Below are 26,131 nucleotides of genomic sequence, written 5' to 3'. Positions count from 1 at the left end.
ACTTTAAAATCACGTGCATAAGTTGATATTCTTGGTGCGTGGGACTTGTCTTCGCATTGGAAATATCTCAACGTGCATGATACTGTATAAAGCTTTAAAGGTAAAAATCTAGAATCAAATTCTTTCATCCCAACAACCAGGTAGCGAAGTAAAGCATTCGACGAAAGGACAATCACAAAGGGTGTATTCTCGCTCAAGCTCATGATGCACGCATCAGTGACGTGCTAACAAGTTCGCGCTATATAAAACTTTATAAATAAATAAAATAAAATGCACATTTCCGCGCTCCAGAGCAGAGCTCTCAGGTGTGGAAAATTCTTCAGCATGAGAAGTAATTAGCAAGTCTTATGACATCATAAGATATCTACTTATGACTTAAAAAAGTAACTCTTCCCTTCAAAACAAGGGTTCTATAGGAAGGCGCCTCCTGCGGTGGGGCCACTTCCTTGGGCATCTATAGCTTCCAGGAGTTGCCGCACATGCAGGAAGGCTCCAAAAAGATTGATGTTCAGAGTTCAGAATTTAGCCTATCCCACAAAATGTTATACCGAACCTGTTGTGAGTGACAGTTCCAAATGTGTGAGTCTCACTCTCAATGAGTGAGATATGAGGTCGTTCTTGGGCAGGAGTCCAAGGCGGAGGGCAGCCTTGTCGGTGAATCTTTGAGAAGAGCACAGCAGTAGCCCTGCTCCCTCGTGCTCACTCTTGGCAGGGCAGGACCAGACCACAACAGTTTGTAACAACAGAAAGAAAATCTGGTGAAAACAGATATCAACCGAGAAAAACAGAGAAGGTGGGGATCGCTGGACATAGAAAGGAGACTTCATGGGAGCTCCAAAGACTAGTGTTAGTACTAAAGAAATCCTGGTTAGATTATTTGGCATGTGAGTGTCCAGGAATTCCCAGTTGCATTTGTGATTTGCTATATGTTAAACTGGATTCCAAGATGATCTGGAATTTACTAGCAAGGTTCGCAGGACTTCCCGGGGTAACGGCCTAGAAAGTAATGCTGTCACTTTGAATTGACACCAAAGCGCAAAGAAAGGAAGTGCGGATCAAATAAAATGGGAGTGATGTAATAAAAAAGAAAATTGGCATTCAAGGTACTGCAGAATCGATTTAATTATTTACCAATTCTTTGAGAAAGGGATAAATGCAGAAGAAAACATATCAACTTAAATACATTGCTTTTTTGCCCATAAGATGAAATATAGTACTATGGAGATTTACTATTTGAGAAGTTGTAAGGATTTGGAACGAGGCTGAGCATTTAGAAAAGGATAAGGGGGTGGAGAGATTTAGGGAGGATTCTGGCAGAATATAGAAAAACATAACAGAATGCGGGAAAAAAGTCTAAAAGGAAACTGTACTTAGCTGCTTTTTTGATCAATAAGCACAGCATAAACTTTTCCACTCAAAGTTTTGCGGAGTGCTGCATGAGAGGGATGTTCAAAAAGTAGAAAAAAAGAATATGTTAAATTGTAAAAGGGAGGTCTGTGTTTCACAAATTGTGGCAGCCACACTCCCCTCTAGTGGCGGAGACAGGAACATGGGCCTTATCTTGCTTTACCAACACTTACCACATCGCTTATGTGGGAGAGGTGTGGCTCAGCGGCCAGAGCGGCTGACTTCGGAGTGCGGGGCTCAGAGTTTGATCCCCAGCCGCAGCTCAGCTCAGCATCATACAACTCTGGACAATAGTTCACTTAAACTCCCCGACGGCCCCCGGAGCCTGGATACCTTTAGGGGTAATAAGTTGCGCTTTACAAATCTGGAAATATTATCTATTGGAATTTCCGGGAGATCGTGCTTCGTCCCCTCCTCTCTATATACACCCTTCGGAGAGCATGTACCTCTTCTTATAGCTTCCACTACTATCACTTTGCTTGCAACTTTCAAATCTACTTTCCCTGTCATCACATAATTTGACCCCCTCTGCATCTGCCTCTCATTCCTCAACCCTAGATGCAATACAGCAGGCCATCAAACCCTTCCAAACTGAAATTCTCCTTCTCCAAGCACACTTTTAGATCTCTCCTGCATATTTTCTCCTCCTGATTCTTTCTCTTTCCCCTTCCCCACAATTTGAGTATCATTGTTGGCTCTTGTTGCACCTTCTCAGACCTCAAGTCCGGCTTCCCATCTTCCTGTACATTCCAATTTGGAAACTATGCAGTGACCGCTCTCTTCTTTCCATTGACTTTACACCTCTGCTTCCTCAAGCTTTCACTCTCTCATGCCTCAGGTATTACATCTCCCACCTTCTTCGACTCCGTGCATATCCTCTTTCCAGGCTCAAAATTATCCTACGCTCTGTGCATCGTGTATCCTACATTATCCTTCCTGGAACCATTTTTCTTACCTTCTTAACCAAAAAGACGAACTTCCCATCTCTTGTAGAATTCACTTCAGTTTTCCTTGCATTACCTTCAAATCTATTCACAGCCTTACTGCATCATGTCTCCCCGGTACCCAGATGTAGGCTCTACCCTACTCTTCCTTACAAATTCAGCTTTTTGTCCCCTTGCTGCCAGCTGCAGCCTCTCGTTTTTTCTCCATCGACCTTCTCGCTTCCATAATGTAGAATTCTCCCCTCTCTGGGCACTGCTCATCCTCCTGCCCATTAATCTTTCCATCAGAAAAAGAAAAAGTATCAGTCTCTTTCCTTCTTTTTCATAACTTTCAGCTGTCCTCATGAGTCCCTACTGAAATTCCTACTATGGCACTTCTTCACTATGCAGATCTTGTTTGCCATTATATTCCCCGGCTCAGAGATTTGGTGGACGTACTGCCAAATTTACATGGGTGGCATGTTACGGAGTCAGGTTTCCTCCTAACTTGTTAACATTCAGCTATCAGGCCAAACTTGTGTTTCAGTAAGGGCTAGAGGTGATCAGTGGCAACAATTCTTCCAACCCTCATGGCAGTACCAAGTTGCTGTCCATAAAACAGTGATATCGGTACTTCCAAGACCGATCATGTATGGATACTCTGAGTGCTGTATACAAAGTCATAGAGGTTGGACCCAAACCTTTACTGCAGCTAACTAAGGTCCAGAAACCAGCAGAAGGAACCAACAAAATCATATTAATCTAGGGCAAAAGCGAGATAAGGGCAATAACCCTCACAACCACACATCCATTTCCTGTTTCCAACCTGCCTCTCCTTGTTGGCAACTGATCTTCTATCCCCTTTAATTGAGGGCTCTCTCCTCAAAACTGTACAGCCTCTCAAAGTACAAATTTGCTAGGATCAAGTTCACAAAGCAGAGGAAAAATCTTTACAAAGTTTTGGATTCATTCCTCTAGAGCCATTTTAAATGGAAAACAATCCTAGACTGCACCACTCGGTTGACGCGGGCAAAAGCACACATTGAAAGAAACACGAGCCATCATCCGGCTTTACCTCTTTGAGTTTCACAGGATCGTTGTCAGTCTGGAAACTCTGGCTGATGGCGTCCACCTCTCGTTCAAAGAGCTGGCGAACCTCACTGAAGCCGGAGCTCACCGGCCCCATGATCTCTTCCAAGATGGAAGCCAAGAAGGGCCGGATGTTCTCTGTGCAGCACTTCTCTGCTGGTTCCAACACTGTAGCTAAAGGGTAAAGAGGGAGACATCTTAAGCACTGGCAGCATATAGGGCCAAACACCGGTGAAAGGAAAGAGGCAGTGTGATCACGATAATTAAAAGCATTGACAACTCAGGCCCCTTCAGTGTGCACCGGGCTTATGCATTAAACACAGCATCAATTCAGGCTTCTCTACTGTGTCCCCGCAATGCGGCTTGATCCTGCTCCAGAGGCTGACCATGCACCGGTGAATGAGTAACTGAATAAGTGCAACTCCAACCACAGAATAATCTGTCTCTTGTAGCTGGTTCATTCGTTCCTTTCTGATAGAAAGTGAAGCAACAGCTTACTGTGGAATGTCAGACTAGTTTCAAGGCACTACATTTAAAGACAGGATGTATGACTCCACAAGTGACGTCTTGGGCACCCCTTCATCAGCTTCACTCGCACAAATGAATATGGGCAATGCTTGCAAGTGGTTAGGCCACCACGGTAAGCCAATCCAACCCCGTCATCCACCTGGGACCTGCCAGAGGCCTACAGTTCAATCACAAGACGCAACAAGCTAAGATGACACACGTCTGTTGTTCCAGCTTGGTGGTACTTCAGCTACAATGTACTGAATATGTAGCGTAGCCATTGATGTTTTTTGCATTTCCTTTTGTCAATTTTGTTAGAGATGGTGGGACGGGAGGGGCCCAGGAGACAAAAGTATTTATCCTCCTCTGTTTTGGTGATTGTCCTGTTCCAATTTCTTTATTATTCTTTTTTTTTTAAAGTTGTATCACAAAAAGTGCAATGGTGTAACTGGAGTGGCTGAGTGAGAAGTTAAGGGGTCTGGGGATGAGACAAATGGCTTCTGCCAGCATGGCCTTGTGCAATGAATAATGTTCACAAGACTGATTGCTAAAACAGAGCGCGTGCCTCAGAAAACCTTGGACCAGGGGTTGCAACACGCGCTTGCTGATCCGGACCAGCAGTTGCACAATATCCTCAACCTCCCTCTCCAAGTAAAGTTTCTCCCTTCACAGAGCAGACTTTCTGAAGCACAACACTTTCAGTCCTTCTGCCAGAAGGAAAGGAAGGAAGCGCTTATGTAGAGCAGCTTCAACGTGTAGTAATCAACCAAGACGCAGGATCATAAGAGAGTAGGCACTGGTGAACAAGCATTGACCGAGCCAAGAGGGCTCGCTTTCAGGTTATGTTTTTAGAGCTTGATTTTGTCATGTGGTTAGTGTCGGGCGACATAACGACTGTTAACTCTACACTATTAGTATTGTGTGGTTGGTGGGAGCAGACAAACGAAGGGTGCACACAGTAATGTTTTTATCAAATACTTAGTCAGGCAGACTGTAAACAATGCGCTATTTCAATCATGTGCTTAGTGAGACGGACAAATGAAGTGCAAACATTGCACTGTTTGAATCACATGGGTAGTGTAGAAAGAATAACACTTCGCTGTTTTTAGCCTGCTGGTGGCTCGCCTGGCAGCAGGTGCAAAATGCGTGACATTGCATTTCAGTGCGGTGAAACACTGCACTATTTGCATTACACGCTTATTGAAGGCAGATTCTAATAGTTTACTGCTCCTCATACTTATTACAGATCGTCAATCTTTCTTTATTCGGTTTCATAAACTAAACCCATAAAAGCACACATGCAGTAAAGATTAAAACAAATCTTCAATAAGCCATATCAAATAAGGAAATGACCGGGGCTAAATGTAATGAACAAGATACAAGTAACACCGAGGTCGCACAAGCATGACCAGGCATAGGGAAAACATTTCGGTTAACAAAACACATCCAGCAGCAACAATTAATAAACATAGGGAGTGTGCAAGGCATAACAAAGTGCATCGTGCCATAAATAAAATGTTAATAGCACACCGATTACTCACAGCTGCCGCTTAGCCTGACTGCAGAATTAAACAAGCATTTACAATGCAATGGTTTCGCCTTTGGAAAAGTTAGAGCTATTGGCATTGTAAATGACAAAATTTGTATTTATGTGTTGGTTTTGAAAACAGATAAATGGCATTGTCATTTACATTGCCATTAGCTTAACCTCTCGCAAATCCGAGACCTATTGTACCCTACGGACGACAGCAGACAGTAATTACTACCACACGCACACACCCAGAGCCACACACACACACACCCAGAGCCAGCCACACACACCCAGAGCCAGCCACACACACCCACACACACACACACAGAGCCACACACACACACACACACAGAGCCACACACACACACCCAGAGCCACACCCAGAGCCAAACACACACACACACACACAGAGCCACACACACACACCCAGAGCCACATACACCCACCCAGAGCCACAAACAACCACCCCGAACCACACACACCCACCCAGAGCCACATACACACTCAGGAGAGCAAGCACAGCGAGGGGGCAGGGAAGCAAGCACAGCGAGGGGGCAGGAAACTAAAAGTAAAATACTAAAAATAAAATATTCCATGTCGCAATTAAAGTTACCATCACCCAGTCACTGGTTAATGACTGTAAAAACATCATCATCGCCTATGTACCGAAGGGAGGAGTAAAGAACCTCAGGATGCCCTTCAGTGTAAAAGTCTTCATTGGCTTAGGGTGCAGGTGGGCTTTATTTTTGTTTGAGCAAATGATTTGAGCAGGCCCTGTCCCGTCCTGATGCTCTGTTCATTAGGTAAAGACAGGCACCAAGAAACAAGTTAAAACAATACAATAAGATGCACACATGCCACATCAAAATGTTGCTATGATATTTTTCATCTTGGGGTACATGATTCATAAGCTGGACTTTAGTGCACCCAATAAGTTATTAAGTACCATAAAGAGAGAGATAAGGGGCCTAAGATAGAACGTCATCAAAGGCTTCATTAAACTGGAAGGTTTAAAAAATGTTGCTAAAATGTATGTGTTCTTGCTGTTTTCTGCAATCCTGTGGTAGGCATGCCACAGAACAACTGTTGTACTAAAACTGTTTTGCCCCCAAAGCTGCAACGTGCTCTGCCAGAGTCCTTGGATTTGGAGTGTGCATATCTTTTCATCCCTTTGTTGTCCAAAATATACTGGGGTGCGGGGGGTTGCAAAGATTGTGTATAAGGGAACAGCGAGCAAGGAAAGAGGACTTTCTCTCGGAGATAAATAACAGGGCAAGTCTTATGAAAAGCTTCCTGTTTATGGCAAAGTTTGAAGTTCATCACAATTCCAATGTTCTTCACCTTGGAGGCCATATAAAATCCCCAAGAGGTACACACCATGTAAATAGTAATAACTGGGAAAGTTCTGAGGAGTTTGTATGCCGCTGGCAGCATTCTTGTATCCACCATAAAGGAGTCATGGATGGTCAGAGACTCAAACAGTTGCATAAGCACCTGTTGGCACATCAGCCTCAAATTCCAGACAACATGAACTAAATGTTAAGTTGCTCTGAGAACCAGAACATTTAACAGACCCTGATATCAAACAAAACAACCTAGGTCTGGACTATAGTCTCTATTAACATTAGGAAATTCCTTCCTGGATTGCAACTAGTAGCAACCTGCATGAGTCTCAATCTGAGACCTTAGCTCTCAAATCTCCTAAAAAGGCATCAGTACTTGCATGAGCATTGAAATGATTCTCTACAATTAACATATTTTGGGGCTGAGCAGCATGCAGGGGCATAAAAATTCACTTTCATCTTAGCTGACGGACAGCACCACCACAGTAGAAATATTTCCTACAAAGTTTAGAATGGACTCCAACCGTCATCAACAACTGATGGAATGCAAAAGCGCACAGCAGAATGCACCCAACATACGAATCCTCAAGGCAGCCATTGCCAGGCTCACACGTTCACCAGATGAACATCCAGGGTGAATTAAGAGATCACAATAAAGAGTACAAAGAAACAGCACAATGACTTCAAGAACAGTTCGCTGTGGTCCTGCAATGAGCGGTTTCCACTGCCAGCTGGCAGAAATAAGACCTGGGCAAGGGGGGGGGGCTGGTGACTTCCAGCTTTCAGGACTCTCTCCAATAGGAGAAGGCATTTAAATACACAAGTAGGGCTTTCCTCAACTACACAAAGCTGAGCTTCTCCCACTCCACCATCAGTACCGCCAGCGTATGCAGCTGCCAGACTCATTCCTCCAATTAATGTTACTTTTTATGTCAAACTTAAACACTGTAAACACATCTTTCTCTGTACTTTAACAGACATGCACGAAGCCCGGGGTCAAGCATCTGAAAGTAGTTGTGCAGACATCTGCACTCGACTGGCACAAAGCCAAGTCCTACTTCTGGACTGAAGGATTATTAAGGCAGGTTTGTGTTGTTGGATCTGTAATCTAACAGGCTGCGACAGGGGTCTACAGTGGAAGTCTGGACTGTCCCGATATAGCAAGATGTACATGGACTGTGAGCATCTATACCTGTCTGGTCAAATACAGACTCTCTTACATGTCCGTACAATTGCACCATCACTATGCACACGTACACAACACTTTTTAGACCAGGCAGAGTAACAAAACGGACAACTGACTTGTGTACTAGCAATTCTGCCACGGACTCAAAAACAGAACCCGAGCCCACGAGCGTCCGCCCAACTAGATCCGAAACCCTATGGTCTAGTATAATAAAGAGTAGTTTCGGGGTAACAGGCTTTTTTAGGATTATTGAAGGAGTAAAGCTCAATTACATGTTCCTCTGCCCACAGAGGCACGCCAATGAAACAATGAAACTCACAAGAAAACCTCACAGACTTCTAATGATTGCAACTTATTTACACTTAAGGGATAAAAATCAAATACATGCTGGAGCGTCAACAAAGCCGGTAAAAAGGGAAGAGGTTTGAAACTTTATTTCACTCTGCACTGCTTTGTTTCTAAACTGTCAAACGTAGGGCTCGGCGCCACATAACCAGCAAGGAAGGTTCGGGGTCGAAATGGCTTTTTTTCTGAAGGCACGTTAAGCACTTCGTGCGTCTTGATTTGGCTTAATCAGTTAGACTTTTTTTGACAAACGTAAAAAAAGTATGTAAAACTTCCAACGAGACGACATGACACGAGAAATGCTTCAAAAAAACAAGTAACTGATTTAATTTGATGATTTTAAAGCTTCTGCATTTACAGAACGTCGTTACTGGTTCGAGACCCATATGAGCAAATTCAAAAGATTGAACTTAAAAGCAGTTCACTCGCTTCATTCACTCCCCTAACTTTTCGGCTAAACAAAACAAAGAACTGGAATCGGGCAAACCAGTGCCCCCACGGTAGATTCCCATGGTAGATTCCTGATCTCCCCTGCCTGCCTCAAGCCTTTGTTCACTGAAAGCAGTGCTTGGAAACCTGAAAGAAACTTAAGTAGACAAAAACAGCAGTCAAACAAAAAAAAAAGTGCAAAACAGCATCTTGCCATCCAGGCTTATTATAGCAGGCTGTGGCTTCATTTAGGCTCTCGCTTATAAGCCTTACATTTGTGTGTGTTTGAATGGCAATAGTTTTCCTCATGCAGTGAGCGTGTAAGCCTTGGATGCGGCTAGCACACCGGCGTGCAGACGGAGTTTAGCCAGCCACGCAGCTCAATAGAGTGAAACGCAAAGAGCAGAAACTTACAGGATGGTAGTCTGAGGCGAGACGATAGGCAGGGTTTCCAGCATGAGATGCATGCAGCGCACCGTGGTGCGGAAGCACAGGCAGCGGCTGGGGCAGGAGGCTGCTTGCTGCAGGAGGGCGAGCAGCACCGCGGCAAAGAGTTGCCAAAGGACAAACCGCCCTGCCATGGCGAGCGGAGCTGGGGGCGGGAGGGTCCGGACCCAGTGGCTGAAGTCTGCAGAGCGGTGGGACGGGGGCAGCAGCAGCACCTCCGCTCGCGCCCCTCGCTGCTCCTCTGGTCGCTCCAACTGCAGAGGCTTTCCCAGCCTCGGGGCAGGGGCCGTGACGTGCAGGACTGCGGCGGGATCGGTGGAGCCGGGCCAGTCAGAGTGCAACGTTGGGAATCCAGGGTGGGTTGCGCGCTGGCCTGCAAACTGCCAATGCCGCTGGTGGTGGATGCATGGGGATTCTGCTGCCGAGGAGTTTCAAATACATTTCCAACAGTGGATCGCCCCGTGCCTCTCTCTCCCCAACTGGCTAATACAATGGTACAAACACAGTATAAGGGAACACTTAGCTTTTAGGTTATTCATGTTTTCCTCCTTCAAAATCTATTAGGGAGAGTGTTTTAATATTCATACAAACCCAAGCCCCCCTCCCCCCACCCCATGCACACACGCCAAATCTATCATATCTCTGAACTATTTAACGTTGACTAAATAATATATTGAGGAGATTTTATCAGTCCTTTTTCATGTGCGAATTCTCACGTAAGTGGTCTCATAATAAAACAAGCACTCGATTCTGCCCCACAACGGCGAAGGCACGGACAACGGGAGGGAGGGCGGGGGATAAAGAAGACACAACAACAACTCCTTGTGGGCGTGTTTTTCGCCCTCTCCCCTTCCCATTGGCTGGAAGGTAAAATTCCAGCCAATAGGAAGAGGAGAGGGCGGGACTTAAAAAAACACACGGAAACGCCCCCGAATCGCGTTTTCACAGGGAAAGCGTGATTGACAGCCTCTGTCTCCCAATGGCTAGCCTCCATTTATGGAGCTATCCAATGAGAGACAGAGGCGGGACTAAGCCCCACACTGTAGGAACATAAGATTTCTCCTGGGCGGAGCTAGTGCTCCGGCCCAGGCGAAACCTAAAAACCAAGCACATAAAAAAAAGACTGCCCGTAAGCATTTGTAGGAAAAAGATAAGCGGAACCCACTTGCCTAAAATTAGCTTTTTTCAAAATCGGATAATAAAAGACTTTCTGGGTAGATCTTAAAAACTGCAGAACATCAAAAAAATGGAGCATGTCCTGTGGTGACTTATCGTCGCAGCCACAGGGCAACAAGCTCTGTCCTTTACACCGCCCCTGGGATGGGCGAGGAGACGATAAAAAAAGGACAAACCAGAACCTAGTCAGTAAAAATGGATCATATGAGTGCACAAACCCTAATAGGTACGGTTCCACCATCATCGTGGTTCTTAACATGATATAGCGACGTGCACTAGCTTTAACAGCTCCTTTTCTTCCCTGGCCATAGACTGCTGTTTAAGAAAAGGCACCTTGATAACCTCTTGTTGCCTGCTTCAGGGTTAGCAAAAAGGTATCCGCTCCCCAGGCTCACGAGGCACTATTTGAACAACAGGACATGGGAGGCATAATCAAGGGCCATGAGTCCCTTATGACTGTTTTATTTAAAAATGTCCCCTTACTAGTCCAAGTTTTTGCCCATAAAGACACCGGGCGGTAGACTAACAGGTCTGTTAGATAAGTCATACCAAACTCTTCATGTATAGTGAAGGTGGGGTACCCTGATGGACGGCTAAAAGCCGTCTCAAAAATTTATTTTGCCTATTACAGGAAAATGAAAAGCGTCTAAAGATGACTATTTATGTTCAGTGTAGGTAGACACCAAAGGTAGACACTTGATATTGTTCATATCAAGTGCCTGGAGCAGTCATCTGTGGTGTTTCACATGCTTAATGGAAGCAGACTGTAAACCCTCTACTAGTTACTTGGTATTTGAGATTCAGAGGGACTTGAGGTAATACCTGTTGGGTTTGCTGGTCGGCCCTTGTCTGGCACGAGGACTTGCTGATAGGATGAAGTAGTTGAGGAAGTCGGAGGGACAAAGGTGGAGGTGCCCTATGTGGGATGCAGTTTCAAGCTTTACTTGCTAGGAGAGACGTGGAGGCTCAGTCCTCCCTACATTTTACAATGGGACTTCTGGAGTCAAGGTGGGTCTTGGCAGGAAGGGGAGTGTGTGGGGTGACTAAACTGGGGATGGCAGTCGGGGTCATTAGTGTAGTAGGTCAGATTGGTGGGAAAGACTATGGGGATCCGGGAGGGCTGCCCACTTCTCTTCAGGAGGCCAGATTTACAAAATTAAAACCAGGAGAGGGAAATAGAAATAGGACTAAATGTAACCACTGACCATAGACAGAGAAGGTCTATTGCGACAGCATCTACCGGCACCGAACTACTACACTGGCACATCCATCAGACCTAAAGGATGGACTAGACTACATCTGAAAACGACAAGAAGATCACAGTTTCCATGGATGCATGCTTTGTTCCATTCTTGAAAGATATGACTAGCCCCGAGAAGGCATAACAGAATTTCTCATGTCACAAATGGTGGCTCTGCCATCTCATATTGCAGAGGGAGTTGTGGTTCTGTCTCCAAAGTTCTGTTTATCAAGGGATTGTAGTGGTTGTGTGGGTTTGTTGACAAAGGGTTTTTTATGTCACGGACGCCATCTAATCAGTATAAGTGGCTGGTGGAAAGTGCAGAAGATGAGGTCGGATGATGACGTGTTCAGGATACAGATGGGTTTCTCCCATTTCCATAACAGTGTCGCTCCCTGTTATACCATGTTTTTCCTTCTACCTCCTTCTCCCCTGTCTCCCACTTCTTCCAAAAGCTTGTGGTGTGTTCCCAGGATAGAATCTTAACCAAAGCTCAAAACACACTATACAGACCCACAATCAGTAAACTTTAAAAAGTCTTTTCCACGTTCACCCAACATTTGTTATAATCAAGCTCATGCTAGAGCTTTTATCATAAATATAAATGAATGCAATCAACATGTAGAAATAACGTGTAGCCATTAAAATAGAAGTCATATTTTAAAAGCAAATGGGAACACTGGGCTTCCATAGATATGAGTGCTAAATTATTTCTTTTCTTTACACTAACCTTAGGTCAATAATGTAAGTAATGCGAGATGTTAAAAAACACATGAACTGTTTTGTATTAAAATGAACAGTGGGACCCAAACTTCGACTTGTACAATATTAATAAAATGTATCGCTTACGCTTAATATCTGTAAGTCTATTGTCTTGAAACACTTAGATGACAGAAGGTGTCCTATTACCATGTTGACACAGTGCGCTGATTTGCTGAGAAGATAGAAGAATGCAACATTTTACCTCATTCATTTCCCTAGCCTGCATTTATGCTGCTCTGGGACTCTATTGAGACGCTTTAACTTCTCTTCATGGGAAGTGCTGTTCGATTTACTATTGCTTACACCTGTATGCCTTCACATCTCGATTTGGAACTTTTATGGGTTCTAATAGATACATTTTCCTCATTTCCTAGACTTAGAATACAGATTTACTTATATGGAACACACCTATTCTGAAAATGTATAAAAAAACACACCTTTAAACTCACACCAAACCTCATCATTGACCCTCATAAGATAAATGGATACTGTGATGCAAAAGTTGATTTTGATTTGCAGCTTCTGATTAATCTCAGCTATGAAAAAGGTCTAATCGACCAAAGGGCTCAGTAGGAGCAGGGAACCTTTGCCTCTGAATGAGTTGATAAGATTATTACCATAAACCGATTTATTTTACTTAAGCCCCACACTCCAACACTTACATGAGCAGCCCAACAGCACTCTCCACTCAGCATTATTATTGCGCAATCTTGTACGAGAAATGGCATAAAATGGTCATCCTTAGGTAATATAAGTTAGACAGAACCTCATATCCTCATGCACACTGCACAACACTGCCATACCTACAGCACTGTCACACAATGCAATAAAATACATCATTACAACATGTGAGCAAAACACACCAACCTCTTATGCTTACAACACTGCATCTAAATTATCTGGTTTGGGGGGCACTGATAGAGAACACCTTACTCGGAGCAAGCTATTGACAACTGATCACACAGTGCAAAAAAAGTAAAAAAACGTCTCTTGTAAATTACATTCACCGAAGATCTTTCAAGATCGGACAAAATTTACCTTCAAGCTAAGCTACAGAAACAACTTCTAAATAAATGTGAAAAATACTCTCTATTATTCTGACAAAATCAGGGCATGACTGGTCGTAGCGGGCACCGGGCTTTTCCCCGGTAGGCCACTAGGGTGGGGACGGCTTTGGCTCCCTGGGGGGCTGTTTCTGTTACCGTAGGTCAGCAATATCGGCCCCCTGTAACAAAATCATCCAAATCCGGCCTTGGCAAACTACTCGGCTGCACCACCCCTCACCCTAGGGGGGTGCCGGCTGACCAGTTTGCCAGGGCCTTTTTCGGTTACCAGTCCGGCCCTGCACACAATCAAAACACCAACATACATCAGACACATACGACTGAAGCTTTCTTAGGTCTGCAGGAAAGTGTGCCTTGGTAGAGAAAGCTCTAGCATGCCGATGGTGGTTGACGGTATACTTAAATAATCAACAGAGACCACCTGAAACAAATATACAATACATATTCCGATGGTGTTGGAATACACTCAGTGTGTTAAAATACCCCTCACACACCAAAAGGGCCCTTGGTGTCATGCTTCATCATCGGGGTCTTCCCGCCCCCGCTGCGGGACGGGGCAGTGCTGCGACAAGCGGCTACGCCGGAGCACCTTTTAATTGTGAGTACTATGTGAGTGATGATGGAGTGAGTGTCAGTGAGGTCAGGAGTGATAAACAGTGAAATTAAAAGATACCTGGCCTGGTGTTTAGAAAAAATTATTTAATAGGCACTGGCTGGTATCGTTAAAAGGGGTGAGGCGGAGGGCAAGAACGGGTTACTAGTCTTGCTCTCCTGTGTGGGTCAACATGTTTCGGGGCGACATGCCCCTTCGTCAGGACCGGGTTATATAGATCCCCCTGTCACTCACTAATGCGCTCCCACAGATAGAGAGTGTTATGTTTGATCAATGTGTATAAATAAATTAAATACACGTGAAAAAAGCTCGGTCAGTAATACTGATGATGTAAGCTTATTGAATGAGGAGACAATGCCCCATGTCAGTGGCTTCCGTGCTGATGAAGGAGGAAGCACTGAGGTGTGGGGGTTGATTGGACCCTATATACCCTTCGCCCAGCTTGGCTCGCCTCACCCCTTTTAACGATACCAGCCAGTGCCTATTAAATAATTTTTTCTAAACACCAGGCCAGGTATCTTTTAATTTCACTGTTTATCACTCCTGACCTCACTGACACTCACTCCATCATCACTCACATAGTACTCACAATTAAAAGGTGCTCCGGCGTAGCCGCTTGTCGCAGCACTGCCCCGTCCCGCAGCGGGGGCGGGAAGACCCCGATGATGAAGCATGACACCAAGGGCCCTTTTGGTGTGTGAGGGGTATTTTAACACACTGAGTGTATTCCAACACCATCGGAATATGTATTGTATATTTGTTTCAGGTGGTCTCTGTTGATTATTTAAGCGTTCATAAGAGGAGGATTAGCCCACCGCGGTGCCTTGTTGCACCACCTCTTCACTCCCTTTTTTGATATTTTTGGGTTGACGGTATACAACTGTGCATAATAAACCATTACCTGTAAGCAAATACAGAATGGAAACACACCTCAATTCATAATATGCTTAGTGTAGTCAGATGGACAGGACAATGTGCTGCTGCCTGAGGCGTCCTTAAATGTCACACTGCCCCCACTCCCATGAGTCCCCATATGCATTACACTACAAATAAACTGTTGGTCAGAGCAAACACTCCTTCAAGCCAAACCTAAAAAATATTAAAATACAGACAAACCCACCGTTTCAATCATACTCCATCCCAATCATACAGGGAGATCAATTAATAAATCACTCAGTCCATTAATAAGCCCCCATCAAGCTAATCACACTTAAATTGGGAGCCAGCCTACTACTGTTGGCTAAATAATACTGCTAAAAAAATGAATTCACGCACATGTATATATTTTCACACAAATTATTCCATGTTTGTGAATTGATAACTCAGTTAATTACAACACTGGCTGAGATTGCATCAATGTTGCTAGACTCTAAGCAATATTTCTTGTAAACGTCAATTTATTATAAATCAGAATGTATTCTGATTCACAAAAGAGGATCCAAAACAATCACTAGCTACTCAACACTTCAGAGCTCAAGGCCCTGAACTAGCTCCGTAGTGCTACCATACGCGTAACCTTGAATGAAAAGACAGTGTCGAGGAAGAGCCCAGAAAGCTCTGGATGATGGACCAAAAAGAGAAGTCCTAACCCTCAACAGTTCAGAGTAGACTTAAAAGGTGATCTGTTTTTACAGCTTCCCTAAACTCATTTTTGTCTACTTTCTTACAAATTGATATGGGAATTTGTTTCTGCTGTTGGGAACCATTCAGCTAGAAAACCCAGGCGATCATGCTAGCTCTCACAGGTGGTGGGGACAAGCAAGAGGCTGCCGGGATAGAACCATGTTATTTCATTCATCTTCAGAGGTTTTGCTATTGTTGGTATGAGCGATATTACCCTTCCTTCTCTAGTTGGCCTAGTTTAGAAATACTCCTTGTTTACATTGAGTGTCCCCAGGTATGATGCTCTGTCTGTAACCTTGCAACCGTTACCCATTTTTCGGTATTCTTACCATTTCATAGTTTAACCTTTTCCATGGTCATGCACAAGTGAGGGACGCCTTCTATCTTACTGTGAAGACTCAGAGAAGTCATGCACATGTGGTTTGGCTGTAATTATTGCTTTTATTTCATGTCCTTGTGAAGCGATACCTGGCTGATGCCTCAATTACAGCTTTTATCAGAGGTGGAGTCACTGCTGAATAAGTAGGGGTTGTGAAGACTTTAGGAGTTGCACTGCTTCTGAGGTGCTGCTTCTTTATATCATGCTATATGACGCCTGTATCAGTCAGATCATCTGACACAAACAGTGGAGTAACAAAACCTGAGGGGGCCCACTTGCAAAGTGCATAGAGGGGGCCTCCATGCTCCAGACCCAGTCAGGAGCTCCCAGACCAGGGTCCGCCGCCTGTGCACAGTGCCGGAGGGGGCCCTCTGGAGTTCAAGTGATCCCGCACCACGGGGCCTGCGGGGGCTATTGTTACACCACTGGACACAAACATGTGCAAATCATGCCCTCTAGGGTCAATCAGACCGAGTCTAAGTAACTCTCGAGAGATAGGTATGCTAGTACAGGGGTCTTTCCACATAGAGGACCAGCTCTTTCCGCCACACAAGATTCTCCTATGGCATTACTAACTGTTTCTTGCTAGAGTATCCAGAAAGTTCTTGAATATATATCCCTCTGAGCTCCACTAAACCATAGTAATACAAGATTTCGCCTAGTTACTAGGCACGTTGGGACTTTTTTCTCTTTTTTCTTTTTATCATATTCGCATGTTTTGTTTATCTAGCTTACTTGGTTCTAAGGTGCACATGCACTTTTATGGTGATTTCGATGTATTGGTTTTCTCCAGTCTCTGGGAGTCTCTCTTGGTATTTTCCTTCCCACACCTTTGGATCTTGGTGATGGGTAGATATTAATTTAAGTTTGATTGATATATTCATATTATGTTTTATTTTCTGGGTTGCAGCCCTGATGAAGTCAAGCGATGCAGTAAATAGCATCTGACGAAACACGTGTTGGCTGTTGCCGTGCGAATATTATATCTGAAGAATTACCTATTAAAAGACATTGGAACTTTGTTACATTGAATTTGTGGATCATCTGTCTTCGACGAATACATCTTTCATCAAAAAGGACATCACTGCTGCACTTGATTTGAACTATTTCCTATAATAATTTGCGAAAGCTTGTATTACTATGGTTTAGTGGAGCTCAGAGGGATATATATTCATGTTCTGATGACCTCTGGATTCTTTCAGGGTCTTTTTAGGGACAGTATGGTAACCTGTCCCTCTCTCTCTTAGAGTTCACTGTGATTATTATTCTTTTGGTACATTTTTAACCACAGCTGTGCGCCTGATCTTCGGCCTGGTTGCCAACTACAAAAAGTATCCAGAAAGTTCTACTGGGTTTTCTTGCTCTCCTATTTCTCTTCTGCTAGGTGCCCTGATTCCTGCACTCTTTTACTATCTTCTCATCAATTCTCCCACACTAGAAATCATATCCTTGAATTATGCTGTGCTGGGTTGAGTAACTGTTAGTTGGACGAGTTCTTGTATACAAGCAGTGACCAGAATTGGAAGACATTCCCGACTTTGACCATCATTCGATGGGGCACTGCGATGCAAGCAATAGGGCATTGTTTCCTTGTAACCTTCCTATGCCCCGTTCAGGTTTCATCCATGCAACCTTCTTCTCTAGCGCCGCCATGGGACAACGAGCTGGGCTACAGTGAACTAACACCGCAGCAGAAATGGCGTAGAGGACTTGCTCGGTTATACCCACCTTATATTTAATTCACATCCAGAAACTGCAGGGTCCGGGTGGTGATACTAGATATGTTAGGCACTCATCTTCACCTTCAAAGAATTTTCTTTATTAGTCTGCTGACACTTCCTGGTGGAGAGTGGCTCTATACCAGAGGGTATGGAGCTCTATCTATGTCCACTATAGAGTTCTTCTTCTACTGGGTCTCTGCGTAATCTGGCGCCTGCCAGCCAGCATTTGGAAGCTTCTTTAGGGCTGGATTAGACAGCCACTTTGTGTATCCCATTCAGTCTGCCTGTTCGTTAGAGGCTGGTTGGAAATGATGAGGCCAAACAGTCAATGAATTTTTATGATGTGGTGGAGATACTCTTTTGATATTGACTAATTCTTGAAAGCGGATTCAGGGTAGACCAATGCTGATCATAGTCTTTACAGAGTAATTTAAAAAAAAAATGTGTTAAGTAGTTTTAAACCACGATATTTATTGAGTTAAAAAATCTGTAAAATAGCACAAATTGTATTTTATTGTTAATATTGAATATCGTGGGTCATGAATGTTTAAGAAACAATCACAATAAGATGTTGAAATAAAACAGCTTATCAGAAGAGAATCTTGAGAAATAGTGCACACATTTTCATGATATCCATTGGAAACCCCTTCGCCTAAAGAAAAGTACGAGTGGATAGTGCGTCATTCCTAACTTCTGTCAAAGAATATTTTGAGGATGTAGCACTGACAGTCTATAGTAATTGAAAACATGTTCTTCAAAAATAATATTAAAGTAATCAATACTTAATTTCAGACTTAGAATATTTGAGTAATGTTCTGAATCCCTGTGAGCTGTTCTTAAATCAGAAAACATTTTCGAACAACATATTTTGAAAAAAATCTACTCTGTGTAAGCCTTTATTTATAGTGCTATTTTGCATGGGTAATTAGTGGTTCTTCCATTCTGAGGCCAGCAATATCAACAATCATGCAATAATTTAATTCCACCCACCTTTGATTTTCCCAGCTACAAACTCCTTGGAGGTCACGATCTGATCCATGTCTGAGCGGATGGTTCCTTCCAGTTGCTTGGCAAGATTCTTGCACTCTTCCTGTAAAGACTGGAATCCTTCGGAGACCTGGGCCATGACCAGGTTATAGGTCTCCTCCACAGTCTGAAATCAACAAAGGAGAAACTATGCTTTCTGTGTTTCTGAAAGTGGAACCGCTGTGTGTGAAAGCAGAGGTGGGCTTAAGATAGTGGATCCCCGAACCGTCTAGGACAACAGTGGCACTTTCCATGCAAATCAACAACTTCTTGACTGGCTTAGAACAATTAACCCATCACAAAAAATTGGGGACCTAGAGCGCATAAAGGTCAAGCATACATGCTTCACTGTTAATTCTCAAAAGGAAAAGGCATGCTGTTCCTAAAAGGGATAAAGGACAAAGGGGAGTAGGTCAACCGCACTGGTAACAGCTCCAACATCCACCGACCATGCAAGCAACCTACGGGTCATCCTTGACTCCACCCTCTCCATGACTAAGCAGGTCAACGCCGTCTCCTCCTCCTGCTTCAACACCCTCCGCATGCTCCGCAAGATCTACAGGTGGATCCCCAACAAAACGGGAAGAACGGTCACCCAGGCCCTCGTCAGCAGCAGGTTGGACTACGGAAACGCCCTCTACGCATGAGCCTCGGCCAAACTCCTGAAGCGGCTTCAACGCATCCAGAACGCTTCTGCACGCCTGATCCTTGACATCCCTTGCCGCAGCCACATCACATCCCACCTGAGAGACCTGCACTGGCTCCCCGTCAACAAGATGACAACCTTCAAGCTCCTCACCCACGCACACAAGGCACTCCACAACACTGGACCCACATGCCTCAACAGACGACTCAGCTTCTACACCCCCACCTGCCAGCTCCGCTCCGCCGACCTCCCCCTCGCCACAGTCCCCCGCATCCGAAGAGCGACCTCCGGCGGTAGATCGTTCTCCCACCTCGCTGTCAAGACCTGGAACACCCTCCCCATCCACCTACGGCAACCCCAAGACCTGCTGACCTTCAGAAGACTCCTCAAGACCTGGCTTTTCAAGCAGTAGCAGCATTCCCCACCCCCCAGCGCCTTGAGACCCTCACGGGTAAGTAGTGCGCTTTACAAATGCTATGATTGATTGATTGATATCTTTAATAACAGATAACATTAAACCCGGCGAAGTGTTCCCCTGTAGCAACCATAGGGCTAGTAGTAAAAATGGATATTACTATGACCTTCCCCAAGAGCAGAGGATTGCCAGCTTTGGATTACTCCTATTTATAATCATGCCCCAAATAAAGGTCACATGACCAGTGATTCAAGAGATCCACCACTCTTCTTGTCAGAACCCCAAAGCCCGTGCCTATACCTCGGATACTTGCACAACCCGGAAGGACAGGTATGTATGAGTGAAGTCAATGATTGCATGGGAACAAACACCGCAGGCCTGATATTGCTTATGTTTAACTGGGAAGTAGGCCCGGGTCTGCGGGCCTCACCATCCACTTGCCAATAAAAAAAACAACGTATGAATATTTAACTCACATATGGAAGAAATTCCAAGCAAAAAAATCAATTTTAGACTCAGTGTCTATGACCAAAACAACAACATTGAATCTCAAAACATTAATAATATCTGTTCGACATACAAATTAGCCAATGGAGTGGGCTTGATGGGAAGCTATGCTCTGTAAAATTAATTTTCTTATTGTCCACAACTTTGTGCCATGACTGGTGCTATTGATCCTTAAACGTTTCTCCCAGAAAGGAGCTGAGCAAAAACTTTATTGAGCATTAATGACATTATTGTTTGGAGAGAGAATGGTTTTGAAAAGATAGAAAGTTGAACAAATACTGGCTTTGCTTAGAGCTTGGCGGATGTAAGCCACCCTAAAAAAGTGGTAGATGTCCTGAGAACCTTATTTAGAGTGCATAGTGCCTCTTAGCACTCCAAATAGGGCGGACGGGCCAAAAGGCCCTAACTTCCTGGATGAATGCATCAGCCAAACAATCAAACTAGTGGCTTCCGAATACACCACAGTGGAATAAAAAGTAAGCAACGAAAATTTGGAGACATTAATATGTGCCCCTATTTCATTGTTTTGTTATTTATCTATGCATTGTTTTTGGTGGGCAACAGTTACTCTTTTCTAATAATTGAAATTCTATAGGTTATTTAACGGTGCATATATATGAATTAATATTGATTTATTTACAGAGTTTTATATAGCGTGAACTTGACCCGAATCGGGTATCAGAGCGCTTTACATAGCACCAGTTGCATTACATGAGGACACATTCATTTGTGTTAGGCACGGGGAGATTAAGTGATTTGCCCAGAATCACAGGATGTTCAGCGTCATTGCCGAGAGTCGAACCCAGTTCCCCAGATTCGAGTTCGACCGCTCAGAGCTGTTAGGCCAACTCCTCTCCCTTATCGTAATCTGTAATGAGTATATTTAGAATCAAATATCGCAAAGAAAATGTGTCCGGAAATCCATATTATTACAAAAAGGCCGAGATTTATTAGGATTTACTAAACAACTAAATGTCTGTAGGGCAATCGTATACTTCATTAATTTACCAATACTGGATTTGAGTTTCTCCAGCCGCTACTTAACCAAACCACTATTTTAAAGGAGGGTTCATAGCAGGGTAGTATGGAAGGTGAACTTGGCTAAGTACAACAAAAAAGAGTAAGGACTTGATCGGTTTCTAGAACAACAGCGATGACCAAGATCTTACCCCAAACCAGGCTCTCTTCCTATCATTCCTCTTTCCTTTCATCTTGGGCAGTAGATCCGTCTGAAGGGATGGGAGGAGCTCTTCCATCACCAGGTTACTTAATATCTGCCAGACACAAGGAGAGACATTTCAAAACTCAAGTCTCGGCAATGACCGCACTGTTTCGCAAAGAAGCGAGTCCTCACGTAGTGCTCAACAGAAAACTTCAAAATGTCATACATTGCAAGTCTGTGCACCATCTTTCCAAATTTGACTTTGGCATTAACTTCACTGGTGCATACATTTATATTAAACTCTTTTACAGACATTCTGCTGCATCACTTGACTATTTACAATCAGTTAAAATTAACAATGCGATCATATTAGCTTCCATAATTCCAGTTCAATCCATCCTTTTTAGGCCTACACAATAGCAAGCCATAAAATAGGGGAACTCTCATGATACAGACAGAAGTGAAGGCTGCAGTTTAGCACAACAGTTCTTTGGAGGCCACATTCCAGCAAACACTTCTTCCACCTAAGGACTCCTACAGAGTAGCATATTCCAACCATCTGGCTTTTGGGGCCTTGCCAGGATTTTGAAGTGCTTTATAAATGTACATCATATACTCTACAGTAGTGAACTGTCAGCTGCAAAGAGATACCAGTGTGTGTTTAGGATATTAGATAAACAGTGCAACTTACTTGCTACTCCATAGTTAGTTATCGGTGCAGCGCCCAGCAAGTATCATAGCCCATTAAAGTCATGGCGTACAGGAAGTCCGTCTTTGATGCTGTCACTTCAGTTGAATGACCTCCATTTATTTGGCAAGAAATTACTGTTCTTTAATTATAGTATTTATAGTAGATAGTAAGAACTACTGCAAGATTGCTATATCCTATTGGACAAACCGAAGAAATCGGTGGGTGTTTGTTCTAAGTGGACTGACTCGCCATAACAGCTAGGCTTTATGTGGAGAGAAGCAGGTTAGGCCTGCCATGGAACTTGGCCTGCTTTGGTAGAACCTATAGCCTTGCTGGCACTACCTTAACACTCAGCCTATTGGCTCATGTCAATGTGGATCCCTTAGCCAGTGGTTTACTTGGACCAGTGTATAATGGATAATCCGATATGGCCCCAACCTACACTTATTTTGAGGCCTTTCCCTCGAAGTGAGAACTCAAGTGACAGGCTTGGAGGCTGACCATTAACTCAATCTCAATAAAGCCGCATTGTAGGCAGGACGGCTGCTGATTTAGGGATACCTCCTTGTTGGTTGGTTCTAGCAGTTTAACTCAGAGTGTTCTCATTAATTCTTTTTAGCATCTCTAAAGGTGTAAACGTGCTCCTATACCTGTGTTTACTAGAAGAATTTCTGTGCTATAGTTCTTGCTACCCGGTCATCTTGTACAAAAGACTGGCCTCTCACAGACCCCACCCTGCAAAATGTGCTGGGCTTCAAGAAACAAATTCCGCAGGCGGATTAAGGCACCTTAGTCTGCCCCTCCTTGAGGGTCATAGGTGGTTTGATGGGAGTTTGGGGAGGAACTGGGAGGAGAGGAGGAGGAGGAGGGAAATGAGGTTTAACAACCACAGTGGAATACTAAGGGAAGGAGAAGGGGAACTCAAAAGCAGGAAGATGGAGAGGAGCAGCAAGATGAGAAAGAGGAAGGCCAGGAGGAGTTAAGGGAAGGGCAGGAAGAGAAGAACCAGGACAACTAGGGGGAGGATGGACAGGAAGACAAACAGTCCCAGGAGGTGGAAGAGGCCTTGCTCTATTGGTGCCAATAAATCTCTGTAGGGTGTATATTTGTGCTTTCTAAATGTCTGATTAGATAGACTCATAACGCAGGGAGTTATAAAAAATACCCACATGCTAATGAGTTTATATACAGACACTCCTAACTAAACTCCTGAAACACCCAAACACTTACATTTTTTGAATATATAAAATTTAATATTTTTTTTAATGAACATTTATTTGTGAGAGTGTGATATCAGATGGCCTGTGAATGTGTGTGTGCTGGGTGCATGCATCGCATGGAGTGTATTTACTGGGCATCGTGGAGTGTATCCATCAATCATGTGTATTATACATGTGTATAAGGGTGATTGTATGTCAGTCTGAATATAGAGTCAGGGGTATATATGTACATGGAGGCAGGCGCGATTGTTCAAAATGTCCAAGGCCTGGGTTGTGTGTGCATGTTTCAGGATTGGAGTCAGGAGTGTGTTATCCATCTCAGTAAATACAGAGTCACAAGTGTGTGTTTTGTGTGTTCCAGGTGGCTTAAGGCGGAAGGGTTAGATATGGTAGCTGGGACCACCTCTCCAATACTGCATAGCAATGGTGATGGAGACATCATGATTCTCTTCAACACCCCAGGCATGTAGTTACCATTGTGCCCGTGACCATTGGGGCCCATGTTTGTGCCCCCAGCAGCGCCCTGCACAGGCAGCAGCCTCAGACCTTGGGGGAAGGCAGCACCACTAACTTCCAGCTCACATTATGCCCAGAGGTTCCCCAGGCACGGAAATTGCCAGGCAAAGACAATAAAGTTAATACATTTCAGTAGAGTTTTCATTTCAGCAGTGTTCACATATTATTATAACCTAAATAAAGCTGTAAACAAACTTCTGTGAGCATATATATTGGCTGACATGCACACTAGATCCTTTATTTTTGTCTTCTCTCCAAAACCATGGAACACATTTTCACCAAACCAAGGAAAGGTACCAAACGACTGAAAGACCGCTGTCCCATAAAAGTCTGGTGACCACCATTTCAGCGGTTTTGCAAACAAGCAGAAAGAAACATTTTCCTCGGAAAGCTCTTTTTATTTGTGACTGGGAAAAAATTGTTAGGGACCTCCCTTATTACTTTTGAACTACTAGACCAATATATTGTAAATAAAGAACACACGTTCAAGTTCCAGTTCGGTGTAAATTCGTGAAACAGTCAAAAGTATTGAGAATCCAAAAACTGATTTCCTATAGAGTTAGAAGTGTATGTATAAACATATAGGCTTTATAACAGTAACTTTGTAATATGGTGCAGTATTGCCATCACAGGGTTCTAGTGACACAATACAAGTCACAAGACTCTGAGATGGGTTTAAAGGAACATATGACATTAGCAATTACATCTTTTCTATCTTGCATGTTAACTTTGTGATAGCCTGAAAAGTGTTTCTTTTGCAAACATGGAAATAATTAGTAACATTCTGGATTATAAAAACAACATTTAATTATATAGTTCAGAATGTAAAATTTTAGGAAAACTCTTTGCAGTGATAAAGAAAATCTCATTTTGTATGGGAATATGACTATGGGAGAGATTGTTAAAGCTGTTTAAGGTGTAGCCAATAATGCGCACCGATTGAAAATAGACGTTTAGGGCCCGATTACGACTTATGGCAGTGCGTTCACCGGCGGCCCGCCTATGCCGCGTCCCTGCACCACCAAGAGTCGCTGCTGCCCACCTACCAGATTACTAGTAATTTGTGGTCTGGCGGGCAGGCAGCGTGGCAGGTTCCGCAGTGGTGTCCCCCCTGCATGCAGCCTCAGGCTGACAGACCTCAATGAAAACGTTGGTGGTCCTGAAACTTGTTATATGCACGGCGGTGCTGCAGCTTCTCCACCTGCATCTTACAATGGCCCTGACCGCCACGCCACCGCCAGGAAATGGCAGTTCCCTGGCGGAGCCAGCGGTCCAATTACGGTCTGACCACCCAACTCATAATAGGTGGTCAGACCGCCAGTGGCTGCGCTACCATGAGTCGGGCAGTCCTTGTAATTAGGCCCTCTGTCTCTGTTTACTTTTCATGAATGAGTATTTATGGTACTTGAAATGCTGTATTCTATTAAATATTGAAGACTACACAGCAAGACTATTTGAATGCATAACTTTTGACAGGCAGAGAGCTTTTGGACCATTTGTGCACCAGAAAGTAAGAGAAAACCTGCGAAAATTGGAGTATTTCAGATGTTTCTGTTCACTTTGTACTCATTCTGTTCTGATGCACCGTCACAACCTCCAAAGCACAAGAAACATTTTTAGGCTGCATCTTCCGTCTGGATGTCAGTCGGTTTTGCTTGTTTGCTGAGCAAAACTCACCCCCAACATCCGCCACATCATTTGGAAAAGTTACCAACCTGCACTGACTTGAAAGGTTTTAGCAGGCTTCATTTTTACCCAGTGGCGGCTCCTCCACTATGGCAAAGGAGCATTGACTCACTGCTTTTAAGCAGTGCATACATAGTAGAAACATAAAATGATAGTAACTTTGCGTTATTATAATTTTATGCTACGTGCGGCTTGGCGGGTGTGTGTGCGGGGCTGCTCTGCTCTCAGAGCAGGGCAGGGGAGGAGTGGTTTGCCCACTCCTAAGTGCCGGATGACCTTTTGGCCGGCCTTCTCGCGCCACCCAAACCAGTCATGCGCACTTTCCCCATTCTCCATGCAGGCTGCATTACAGTCTGCTTGGAGAACATACCCAGGCCCCCATTCCCTGGTTGAGTGTTGAACCATGATGCTCAAAACCAATCACAACACTGCATTGCAACATTGGGATTGGTCAGTGGTGGCTGCTGTGCTTCCTGT

General features: G+C 44.1%; 1 protein-coding gene across 2 annotated transcripts in view; it reads right to left on the bottom strand.

The window, feature by feature from the left end:
- NIBAN1 (niban apoptosis regulator 1) overlaps positions 1 to 26,131 on the bottom strand; it is a 457,319-nt gene that overhangs the window by 53,193 nt on the left and 377,995 nt on the right. For both annotated transcript variants that reach the window (XM_078641438.1, XM_078641441.1), the window contains 3 exons: positions 21,549 to 21,653; positions 18,776 to 18,938; positions 3,406 to 3,593 (listed from right to left, as the gene is read on the bottom strand). In XM_078641438.1, the coding sequence (XP_078497564.1) occupies positions 3,406 to 3,593; positions 18,776 to 18,938; positions 21,549 to 21,653 (456 nt within the window). The remainder of the gene's footprint in view (positions 1 to 3,405; positions 3,594 to 18,775; positions 18,939 to 21,548; positions 21,654 to 26,131) is intronic.

This window comes from Lissotriton helveticus, chromosome 1_1 (assembly GCF_964261635.1).
Source record: "Lissotriton helveticus chromosome 1_1, aLisHel1.1, whole genome shotgun sequence".
Lineage (NCBI taxonomy): Eukaryota > Metazoa > Chordata > Amphibia > Caudata > Salamandridae > Lissotriton > Lissotriton helveticus.
Note: the sequence above shows the minus strand (reverse complement) of the source record. Positions and strands in the feature narration are given on the sequence as shown.